The sequence below is a fragment of the Acromyrmex echinatior genome, chromosome 6, assembly GCF_024713525.1.
Source record: "Acromyrmex echinatior isolate Ae372 chromosome 6, ASM2471352v2, whole genome shotgun sequence".
Lineage (NCBI taxonomy): Eukaryota > Metazoa > Arthropoda > Insecta > Hymenoptera > Formicidae > Acromyrmex > Acromyrmex echinatior.
In genome coordinates, this window is record NC_141857.1 from 8172422 (window position 1) to 8185414 (window position 12993).

General features: G+C 28.7%; 1 protein-coding gene across 10 annotated transcripts in view; it reads right to left on the reverse strand.

The window, feature by feature from the left end:
• LOC105145287 (putative fatty acyl-CoA reductase CG5065) overlaps positions 1-12993 on the reverse strand; it is a 91304-nt gene that overhangs the window by 2138 nt on the left and 76173 nt on the right. For 7 of the 10 annotated variants that reach the window (XM_087407163.1, XM_087407164.1, XM_087407162.1 and 4 more), the window contains 7 exons: positions 10604-10771; positions 4066-4205; positions 3864-3986; positions 2619-2744; positions 2301-2446; positions 2098-2207; positions 742-937 (listed from right to left, as the gene is read on the reverse strand). In XM_087407163.1, the coding sequence (XP_087263289.1) occupies positions 742-937; positions 2098-2207; positions 2301-2446; positions 2619-2744; positions 3864-3986; positions 4066-4205; positions 10604-10670 (908 nt within the window). In that variant the 5' untranslated portion in view covers positions 10671-10771. Of the gene's footprint in view, positions 1-741; positions 938-2097; positions 2208-2300; positions 2447-2618; positions 2745-3863; positions 3987-4065; positions 4206-5489; positions 5822-10603; positions 10772-12993 lie in introns of those variants that run through there. The other 3 variants (XM_087407168.1, XM_087407169.1, XM_087407170.1) reach the window with 2 other exon arrangements.

Consider the following 12993-nt stretch of genomic DNA (forward strand, 5'->3'; position numbering starts at 1 on the left):
TATATATAGTTATTAATTCGAACTGCCGAATTGATTTTTCGAACTTATAAATATTAAACCACTGTAGTAATATCACGAATTAAATTGACAAGCAATTTTAATAATTTGATGCTCAATCAAGCATCTTATTAGAAAGATGTTAATGTGCTGAAAGACTATAAATAAATTTATTGCGGAAAATATTACCTCGTCCGGGACCGCGAATCGAACGATCGAATCTACTGTATTTCGTACGAGCATTCTAAGCCTTTAGACTACCAAAGCCTTAATAAAATAAGAAGTTTATAAAAATATTCTATAACTTTTTGCACTAATAAAAACTCTACACAGGATATCCTGAAATTCGCAGATTAGACTATCACAGACAAAAAGTTTTCAAAAAATTAAGTAAAAAGGTTATTTGTGAATTTTTATTTTATGCAGTAGTTTTGGCCATTTTAATATTTATTATTTATCTGACCTTGGCGACGCCACCCAAGGCCAAACTGCTAGCATCACTAAATACATTATTTCATATAATGCAACATTTGTCTGAAACATTTTTCTCAGAAGCTTATACTTTTCGAGATATTCTACCAGTCCAGGACATATGGAACACCCTGATACTATAATATTGCATATATAATTGTTCTTTGATGCAATTTTCTTTGAACACATTATATTCATTCTTATGTACTCGTTATTCCTCATATTTTCTTTTTTATAATTACAACAATATAAATCGCGTGAACCTGATCGTACCTGTGTTGTTTGTGAACATCCCACGCACTAGCAATTAAAGCGTTTACAGTAAAATCAACAGGCACTATATTCGCCTTGAGATTGCCATTACAACGATGAAATCTTACAATACCAAGTAGCAAACTCGTTGCGATACCTGATGGCCCATATATATTGTCGATCCATCCGATAAGTGGTTCACTGGCGCTAGATATAACTAAAATGAATCTTAATTATTCCTCTGCGTAGACGCACAAGTATTTATATTAAATATAATTAAACGTACTCGTACGCAAGCACCCTAAGTACCCTAAAAGACTTTAAAGGATGATTCCTCGTACAAAAAGGAATTGACCTCGAGGAAGGAAAACCAAAACAAAAACTTCATATGATTATGTCTCGAAACAGTTTAATTTCAAAGATATATAATATCAAAATAATAAAAAGATGTTTTTTCTAAAAAATTTCGAAAATCATTCAGGTTATTTTAATGAAACTTTAAATGTGTTTAAAGGATAAGAAGCCGATCATTTTTTGAGGTTATACATTTTTTTTATTCAATTAGAAGCCAACACAAAGATAAAGCGACTCTCCTTTTTTTATGAAAAAAATTGATATGCAATTGATTTCTTTATGTTCAAAATTTTTTTGTGATAAATAGGATATCAACAGAAAAGCATTGGGAAAATTCGCAGAAAAATATCTCTTTAATATTTTCGATAGAATAAATCATTTCTGAGATCAATATCAAATAAATCGTAATAAGATCAATCAAATGATTTTGGAGTCAACAAATTTGAATTTATTTTTTTCCTCGGAAATGATTTATTCTATTGAAAATATGTAAGAGACCTTTTTTTGTTCATTTATCCCAATTTTATTTATCTCAATTATCTTAAAGAAATGTAAAACTTAAAAAAAATCAGTGGCGTATCAATTTTTTTCGGAAAAAAAGCCTACCCGCTTATCCTTGAGTCCGGCTTTGATTAAATAAAAAAATAATGCATAGCCCGAAAAGATAAGGCTTCATACTGTTAAACATACAAAAATTTTTTTAAACAATCTGAATGATTTTTGGAATTTATGGAAAAAATGGAATTTTTTTCATGTTTGATTATGTATCTTTGAAACTAAACCGTTTCAGACATTTAGTCATATAAAATTTTCGTCTTGAATTTGTGTGAGGGATCATCTCTTGAAATCTGTTAGTGTAAGACATACCACATAGATGTGCCATACTACGTGTTGCAAACTAATCGTGCAAAATTTATGCACGGTAGCAAATAGTTACACTGTATATAACTTATACAGTTATGGAATTTAGTAAAGTCTTTGCTAAAAAAATCTATTAGTTTTTATAATGAATTATATTGTTACTAATTGCAGGTCGAAATATTCCAATTGGTAAATCTCCACTTTCGTTTTTAAAGAGTCCTTCTGCAATCGCCTTCGTAAATGTGTATGTATTCGGCCATTGTGAGGAAATTCTGCTCAAAAAATGATAAGTTAATATTATTTCCTATATTTATATTATATAATATATTTTATTATATTTTATTATTTTGGAATAGAAGAATTACTTAGAAATTTTCTCTTCGAATATGTTTTCGGGTAAGTTCCGTGCGAATGTGATAAGATGTTTATGATTAATGGGATACGAATATAAACGTTCTTCGATATGTTTTACATGACAGTTTGAGTATATTGTTGACACATGAATAAATGACTGAAATAAATGTTAAATTTAATTTATGTTTCTTTCTCAAAATAAGTGAAAACTTTATGACATATATTAATTATATATGCATGTATATAGTATATATTATATACATATATTAATTATATATTAATAATTTTTGCTAATTACTATTGTTAAAACATATTGTTAGATCAATTACCTTCAAATTCGGCATGCGTTTTGCAAGTTTTAAGATGGTAGCAGTAGCATCAATGTTTACTATTGTAGAAATTTTGATCTTTCCGTAGAATTGCATATTTGCTGCCATATGAAAAATTATGGATACCTAATAATAATAATCGTTACACATTATTTTAAGTATAATAGAAATATAGAAGAAAGAGAGAATTTATTTCTTTGTTGATAGTCATCCCAGATAGACAAAGAGTTAAAAAAAAATTCAATGATATGTCATCAATTCTGAATTCATTTTCAGATGCAAAATGAATTCTTTTTCTGAAAAGTTCTGAAAAAAATTCTTGTCAAAAAATGAATTTTATTATATGTTTTCAAAAGAAATCTTGAAGACAGCTATAAAAATATTTAATAAAAAATGAGGAGTTCCATTAAAAAAATTTTTAACCTTGATCTGACCTTAAGATTATCTGACCTTAAGACTAAGGACAACCAAGGTCATCAACTTCTTTTTCCCTTCAAACCATAAAACTCTTGTCTGAAACATTTTTGCCTTAAACTTATAGATTTTGAGAAAATCGACTGGATAAATTAAAATAATTCACCCTCTATATATACATACATATATATGTATATATGTATATATAATATGTGTATATACAGGATAGTTAGGACAAAATATTTGGGACAATTTTTATGTGCAGATAGAGCGAACTAAACTGAGTCGAAAAGTCTTTTACAACTTTCCAATTTTTGCAATAATTAACGAGATATTCATTTCTAAAGAATAAGTACCGAATAAGCACATATTCGGACGATCACCAAATGCATGTATTAATTATTAATTATTAAAAGTCACTGTATTAGCCCGGCTTACCGCCTAATAATGCAAGCGCACAGTGATCGAGGTTACTGAACACCTTATTAGTAGTAAACATCTTGTCGCGTACGTAGCTACCTCGATCGCTGGGCGATTACATGACTGCATCTCGCCGTGCGCTTGTATTTAGCAATAGGCTACGCTAATACAACGATATTTAATAATTAATAACTCGTTAACTATTACAAAAATTGAAAACAGCATTTTTCGACTCAGTTTAGTTCGCTGCATTTGCATATGAAAATTGTCCTAAACATTCTAAGATACCTTCTATATAACACCTTATATGTGTATAATATAAGCTTTTTTAGACATATATAATTACATACATAATTTTTTATGTTAAAATATAATACAGACGAGAAAGTTAATAAGTGTAATTTTAATTACCTTACTTATTAGCATGTTTCTATCACTTTCTGACAATCCCAAATCTTTGATATTGGAATCTCCTATGATTGGTACGATTTTTTTGTGAAAATTAGGTACTTCTTTTTTTACTCGGTCATAAAGCTGTGGATTATATAGATTTATATAACAATGGTTCACAAATATATTATGTTTTTATATAGTTTGTGTATTAGATACTAACCGGACTTTCAAGCATTTCGTCCAATCGATTTTCGGGGCTTTTATCTTTTTGTGAACGTACCATTACATATATCATAGAAATATCAGGACAGCTTCGTAACAGTTTCTCGATCAACATTTTTCCAAGAAAGCCTGTACCTCCTATCAAACAAAATATAAACAAATTAGAAAAATAATATACTAGTGTGATCAAAAAGTATCAGGACTGGTCTAATAAAATCAAGGTTGTGCGTGTTACTTCAAAAAAGTAAGCCATTACCGTTACTCGAAAAGGAATAATTCGTTATCTTTTTTTATAATGCTGAAGTAAGTTATTAGATTTTAGAATTACATTAGCTGATAATTTAATATTAAATGTGAAATAAATATATAACTTGAAACTCTCTACTAACTATAGTTTGTATATAGAGCAAGCTTTTTTTTATATTAAATTTATCTATCAGTTTTATTAATTCTTTATTTTCTTAATATCGTTATTTTACTGTATTCATTTTTATAAGAATTTGGATTATACAGATAATTATACACATTAAATATCATTTTTAAATGTTAATGTCCTCTGTTGGAAATAAATCGGTGAAATCTTTATCAATTGACTCAGTATAATTCATAATGAAATGAGTCAATTGATGGAGATTTCAGCAATTTTCTATGATTTCAGCGATTGATTTCCAGGATTACTATTATGGGATTACTATCCAGGATTACTATCCAGGATTTCTATTATGTGTATTTCAATATTTATTGTCTTTATCGTAAAAATTTACAGTCTAATAATATATATGTAATATGAATTATATATTTTCAACATTGGCAGTGCCTATTAGAACACAATATAAAATATTAAGTATAAAATATTTTTTAAGAAATTATAAAATAAGAAAATAATAAGGAACTAAAGTAACGGTAAAAGTAACGACTAAATTCCTTACCATTACTGTAAAAATGTAACGACGTTACCGTTATCGTTACAGACAGAATAAAGTAATGATTGTTACTGAAAAAAGTAATGATAACGGCGTTACAAGTAAGGCGTTACTTCCTAACCCTGTAATAAAACGCAAACTACGAATTTATTCACATCCAAATTTATTTGATTCTCTTCAAAACAATTCCCTACCACTGCAATATATTTATGTCAACGTTACTTCCGATATATCCTTGACGCATATTAATAGTATATATTGCATAACCTTTAGAACGTGCAGTGGTATTCTTTTTTATCGGATCTATCCATTCAAAATGATATCCAGGAGGATTTTCATATACATAACAACGACATTAATGTAAAAATAAATAAATAAATAAATAAAGAATAGATATTTTTAGTTTAAAGAAATATAATATTGAGAAAATGGCAAAACTTTGCGAAGATACTTCATGTAATAAATAATAGAACACTGTGTGATTCACTAAAAGTAGTACCGTTTGAGATGTGGGAAGAAAAAAGACCAAATTTAAGAAATCTACAGGTTTTTGAAGCATTTGCCAAAGTGCTCGATTCTCTTAAAAAGCTGGATGTGAGAAGTAAGAGTTACTGTTTTGATGGATGTGCATCTTGTGGATATAGACTAGACTGTAAGAAAAGAAAAATTTTGATAGCCAGAGATGTTAAATTTTGTTCAACAGAAATAAAAGAAAAAGTCAAGAACAATGAAACTGAAAGAAACAATAATATATTTAGTATCTGCATGAAGAAGATGAAGAAAATGAAAGCCTGGAAAAGTTTCAAGAACAAAATTTTGAAGAAGAAGGAGATGAATTTCAGGATGTTAAAGGAATAGAGGAGGAAGATCGAGATCAAGATAAAATGTGAACAAGATGTGAAGTACATAAATGATAACGGAATAAGAAAATCTATGAGACGAAGAAAGACAGAGAAATTTAAGGATTATGCTTACATTACATATAAAGAAGCCGTTACAGATACTGATAAAATTGAATGGATAGAAGCAATTAATGAAGAAAAAGTTTCATTAAAGGAAAATAATGTATGGAAAGCTGTAGACAAGAATAAAGCTAAAAATACAAAATCTCTTCATAGTAAGTGGGTCTTCAGAATAAAAGAGAAAGGAAAATACAAAGTAAGACTTATCGTTAAAGGATGTGAACAGAAAGAAAAATTAAACTATCAGGAAACCTACAGTCTTGTGATAGATGCATTAAAAAACATTTTAGCGATAGCAACAGCAAGAAATTATGAAATAATTACACATGAAATAATTTGACATAAAGACAGCTTTTCTTTATGGAGAACTAGAAGTAGATATTTATACCTACCAGAGGGTTATAATTACAAGAATAAGATTCTCAAACTAAAAAGGCTTTATATAGAATGAAGCAAGCGCCTTTGAGATGGAACGTGAGATTTACAAATTTTCTCAAGAAATTGGGTTTTAAATCATTAAGCACTGAATAATATGTTTTAAAAAAAATGAATAGCACTGTAATTCTTTAAATTTACGTTGATGACGGAATTTTGACAGAAAGTAATTCTGGAGAAATGGAATGCATTATCAAGAAACTGAAAAAAGAATTTAAGATAAAAGTACGAGGGCAAGTCAATAAGTTATTAGAAAAGAAGGCACTCGCAGTGTCATGTCACATTACTTTTTGACAAGTAGCATCTTTCAAGATTACTCAAATTTTGAGCGGAATTCATCGCGTGGTTTCATTTCTGTAGACTATTAAAGCGAACAACCTTTGTATTTTTTGCAAAATGGAAAAAAACGAGTTTCGTGCAATGATCAAACATCTACATATGAAAGGTTTAACGCCGAAAGAAATCAAAGCCGAGTCGGATAATGTCATAGCACATCTGCACCAGCGTTTGCGACTGTATACAATTGGATAAATGAATTTAAATGTGGTCGTACATCCTCATGTGATGCACCTCGTTCGAGACATCCAATTGAGGCTACTACACCAGAAATCATCGATAAAGTTCACGATATTGTTTTGACTGATCGACGAGTGAAAGTGCGCGAGTGAAAGTGCGTGAAATATTCTCATTGGTAAAGCAAAGTTACTAACTTTTCGCTGCTATAAAAAACTAGCAGCAGGTTGTTCCACCTTTTGGTAAATTTTACCTGTTGAATAAGCAAAATTACCCAATCACATGTGCGGATTGCCAGATTTATTTAATAGGTAAAATTTACCAAAAAGTGGAACAACCGGGCCTAAGTAACCTAACTTGACCGATGTGAATGGGGTTGCTTTCTGTTTCACGCATGATGCATCCCCAGCAAATGAGAATGGATTGAAATGAATTAAAATGGATTCAGATTTTCAGAAATATTGATTCACTAATATTAAAATGAATGCTTTTCAATCCTGAATGCATTTTTATTTATTAGTAGGAATTGCATGGAGCATATATCTATGTCTTTTAATCTAAAAATAATATTAGCTTTTTCTGTGCACAAAAAATACATTGTGAATACTGTTCAATTTAAAATTTTGAATAGGAAATGCAGTTTTTCAATCCAATTGCATCTAACTGAATCTAATTGATTCCATTTAAATCCAATTAAATTCAAAAAAAGTATTCGCTATTTAAAATATGCATTCGGATAGAAAAAAATTTCAATCCATTTTAATCCATTCTCGTTGCTGAGTCATTTATTCTTGTTACTCACCGAATGTTAAACAAGGATAAATGATGCTTCATGCGTAAAACCGAATGCACTTTGGACATTGTGCGCTAACGAAATTCTGCCGTGAAATATGATATTCGTTGAATGATAGGCATAAAATCACAAACAATAAGACAAGAAAAAGATATAAATTTAAAATCTAAAAAAATTCAATATGTACAAATTCAACAGCCTTCAATATCTAAAATAACCTTAAATATCCAGTCAATCAAAAATGGATTAAAATAGATTGAAAATTTTCAATTCATCCATATTTTAAAAATGAATTGGATTACATATAAAAAATTTTTATACACGTAAAAGTTTAAATAAATTAAAGCAGTAATTACATGAAATTCTATAGTTATTATTTTAAAACTTTTATACAAAAAAATATGCGCTAGCTGTATAATAAAGGAAACGTATTAATATAAAATATGTATAAAAGCGATTAATTTATTAAATTATTAAAAATAAGGAATTTATATATGTAACATTTGTTATACATATTTACGTAGTTCTTTTTATATTTCTTTTAACTATTAAATGAAGTAGAATTCATGATTTATATTTTTACGATATAACTTTTTTTTAACTCAGTTGAATTAAACCGAAAAATTTCTTTTTCATAATTTTGAATAAAATAGCATTCATGATGTATTTTTAAATAATGGATTTTCTATTCATAATTTTGAATAGTATTTATGGCTCATTTTAAGAAAATTTATTGGGCCATTAAAAGAAAAACTTTTCTATATTCAATTGAATTAAAGAACTGCCTATAAAGAATTTCCTATTCAGAATTTTTAATTAAGCAGTAGTTATAATGCGGAGAAATCACCTCAATATTATTTTTAGATTCAATCGAATTGAAAACTGCATTTCCTATACAAAATTTTTAATTAAGCAGTATTCACGATGCATATCACATCACCCAAATAATATAATATTTTTAAATTGAAAAGTATAAAAATATGCTCCATCCTATAAATGAATAAAAATGCATTCAGGATTCATTTTAATATTCATAAATTCATATTTTTCTAAAAATCTGAATTCAAATCATTTTAATCCATTTCAATTCATTCTTGTTTGCTGCGTAGTATGATGTAACTGAGAACACAACGCAGTTAATATCAGCATACATAATGTGATATAAAAAACTTAAAACAATAGAACTCTTAATGTTCAAAGTATGATATGAAAGACTAATAAGAGTCAGAAAACATAAAAAAAAATCTAAATTGTTAGTTTAATATAATATAAGTATAATTGAAGATAGATATAACAAACAAGAACTGTAGAAAATAAGCAAGTTAAAACGCTACAAAATACAATACTAAGTACATGTTTCAACCATGTATTTAGACCCTCTTCAGCTGTATAAAAAATTCCAGCGCAGTAAAAATTATTATTCAAAGATTAAGAAAGCGACCGTTTCGTTACATAATTAGATGAGCATTAAAATAGAGAAAATTGCTCGTCAAGCGATTGATTAACCAGTTGCGAAAATTTCTCGTTGTTCTTTCTCAGTTTGATAATTGAGAAAATCCATGTTAATATTTAAAAAAAAATCTTCAAATTTTGATGTCAAAAGAAGTAAAAAATTAATATCACAATTGTAAGTGTGTAGCGTTCAATGTATAAAATAAAGTATAAAGAAAACCGTCCAACGTTCTCGACGGATTCAACTATCGTGTTAATATATAATGTGACATAAATTTCATATTATATATTAATATTGTTGTATTTTGTCTCTTGGCTACTCGGGATTGATCTGGAACGAACCCAGCGTATTTGAAATACAGGATTCACTCTACGTACGACATCGGTCACATGATGTTCGACATTCATCATTATAACGTATACCAATGTTATTATGTCCAGATAATAATAAATATGCTATGACCCTTAATGGTCAAATTATGACCGAAAATTTCAGAGTACTGGTAAAGGTTTAAGATTATATTAGGTGTAGTAAAAAGAAATCCATTATTTTTCCAATAGATGATCTCGTCTACGCGTGATACAGATTATTAAAGCCATCTATTGGAAAAATAATGGATTTCTTTTTACTACACCTAATATAACAAAATTATATATAAAAGAATGCATTTTTTTCAAGATTTCCCCAGAAAACGAGAATGGATTGAAATTAATTGAAATGGATTCTGATTTTCAGAAATATTGATTCACGAATGCTAAAATGAATGCTTTTCAATCCCGAATACGTTTTTATTCGTTTATAGGAATTGCATGGAGCATACCTCTATGCTTTTCAATCTAAATATAATATTAGCTTTTTCTGTGCACAACACATACATTGTAAATATTGTTCAATTCAAAATTTTGAATAGGAAATGCAGTTTTTCAATCCAATTGCATCCAATTGAATCGAATTGAATTCAATTGAATCCAATTAAATCCATAAAAAAGCTATTCGCTATTTAAACTATGCATTCGGATAGAAAAAAATTTCAATCCATTTTAATACATTCTTTGCTGGATCTTACAAGATTCTCTTTTTAATATTAATATTTAATTATTCATATATAAACAAGAGCTACGAGCCAATATAATATATTTATTAACAATATTAAAAGATAAAATTATAAAACAAAAGAAAAAACAATATAAAATTGATAACGGAACTTAATTAATAACGAAATTTACGATAGACATACGTTTCAATCTCACACGGTCATTTTCAATGTTATTAAGTTCGATTATCAATTTTATTGTTTTTTTCTATTTATGTTTTATAATTTTATCTTCTGATGTTAATAAGTATATTATATTGTCTCGTAGCTCTCGTTTATATATTAGATTTTGAAATGTTTGAGCCGTTTTCTTATAATTTTAATTTTACTAATGTTTTACTTTACTATTACACTTGGTAAATACCTGTAATAAAGATTGTCTGCCTGGCGTAAAAATTTTGTATCGGTGTACTGTATGCTTCAGTTTTCATGTTGTATTTACAGCGAGGTCTGTAGGATAGAGATTAAGACTTCTGAGTACTTCAATTTCACCCAAGAACTCTGCGTTGACGATACAAAATCAGGTGACGATCTGATGGAAAATATAACATGAGGTCCGTTCGATCAGACATTATTAGCGCTTTTTGTGAGTTTATCATTCTATCTTTATTTCACGTCTTACGAAAAGAATGATAGAAATAATACTAATAGCCTCTCCCCGAACGCACCAATGGTGTGCTTAGTTTGCAAGCATCTCTTTCTAGATCTCCGCCTAGTTCTAAGTCTCTGTCTATGAATGTTGCGTCAGAGAAAAAAATCTGTTAAACGTGAAGCGGTAAATATGGGGCGATATACATGGTCCGTTTTTATTTTAAAACTGTCTTAAATAATGTCTTAAGATGCTAATACAGTCCTCGGATTTACAGTCTTTTAGTTCAACAGTCGTTTTTATGATATAATAATTTAATCCGTTTTATATTTAAATAAAATATTTATTGATCTATTATTTGATGGCCATTTCATACAACTAAATTTTGAACAATTGTGAAATTGAAGTTCTAGATCTCTAAAAATCCTCAAACTCGATTTAAATTATTTATTCTAACAAATGTCAAGAGTTTCAACCCGAAATATTTTGTTTATTTACAGAATAATATAATCGTGCAATTTCTGTATCAAATGAAACTTTACATTAAACATCTTAAATATTTAAAGTACTTATACAAAAAAATGAGATTTTTGTAATTATCTTATAATATGTACATCTCCATTATTAATATGTAATCTCCATTAGAGCACAGTCCTGACGAAAATGAGAAGTTTCATAAAGGTTTGTTTAACGTTTACACGAACGATTGCGGAAGTTCGTTGAGAGTTTAAAAACGATCACTAGAGTGTTCATAAAGCGGAAATTGCAACGCTCTGCACGAAGGCGCATCCGCGTTTTGAGCATCCTTTGGAAAACGTTACTTTAGCATTACAGAAATTGTATGAAACGATATATATTGTATTTTATAAGCGTTCTGAAAGTGTTTAAAATCCAATAGTATTCTGTAAGCGTTCTTATAAAGTTTGAAAACGTATAATTCTTAAAAAATCGTCATCGAATGGTCGTCAACGTTTTATAAAATTCCGTATTTTCGACAGAGGAGTAAAGAAATACTGTTTCTTACAATGAAATTATTTTTTATATATGTTCTAAATCATCGCTACATTTTTTTAATTTTTGTATTTTATATATACATATATACATGTACATATATATATATATACATACATATATAAATACATACATACAGTCTGTTCAATAAGAAAGTGTCTGCCATAATCAAAAAACTATAAACATTTAGACAGTTTTTTATTTTTTTTTTTGAAGTACACATTATTAGCTATTGCGCAATTACCTACCCTAGTATTTTGTCCAATCACCTCTATTACTGATTATTGCATGACACCTTTTTTCCATACTTTCGACGAGGTTATCTGCATATTTCTTTAGCAAAGATCGCCATATCTTCTTAATTTGAAATGACAGCTGCTCCACCGTGTACACTGGCTTTCCTTTGAGTTTCATCTTCATGTACGACCACACATTTTCAATGGGATTAGCATCTGGGGACATTGCCGGCCATTCCATTCACTAAAAATACTGCCTCGTACCGCTTCAAGAATTTGGCACTCATTGTAAAAATAATAAATTCGCTGACGTAAACTATACAATGTGCTGGTAGGATATATTGCGCAAAAGAGCACGAAATAAAGGTTTAAACGAGTTCAGGAAGATATCGTTACGGTCGCTCTTTGTAGAATAATGAGCATCACGTTCTTATTGAACAGACTGTACATGTGTGTGCGTGCGTGCGTGCGTGCGGCGCGCGCGCGTGTGTGTGTGTGTGTGTGTGTGTGTGCGCGCGCGCGTATGTATGTATATATATATATTTACGTTTACGCAATTTTTCTTTTGCTGTAGCTAACTGCTAAAGTCTAGATAGAATATTAACATTTGATATTGATGAGTGTACGTGCGTGAGTACATATACAAGGTATTTCAGAATATATTGTACTAAGTTATACGGAAAATTTGTTTCAAATTTTGTTAGTCCAAAATTGTAAATCTTCGTTAAAAATAAACGAAATTTAAATTTAGAAAAAGGGTTTTAAAGCATGAAATTTCTACTTTCAAGAACTTATTTTATTTTTTAAATTTATGTGAATTTTGTATTTTTGAAATATAAAATTACAAGCTGAAAAAAATGAAAAAATTTGTTCTCGCTTTATAGATCTGTCGCGTGCCCAAAACACATTTGCGAAAAT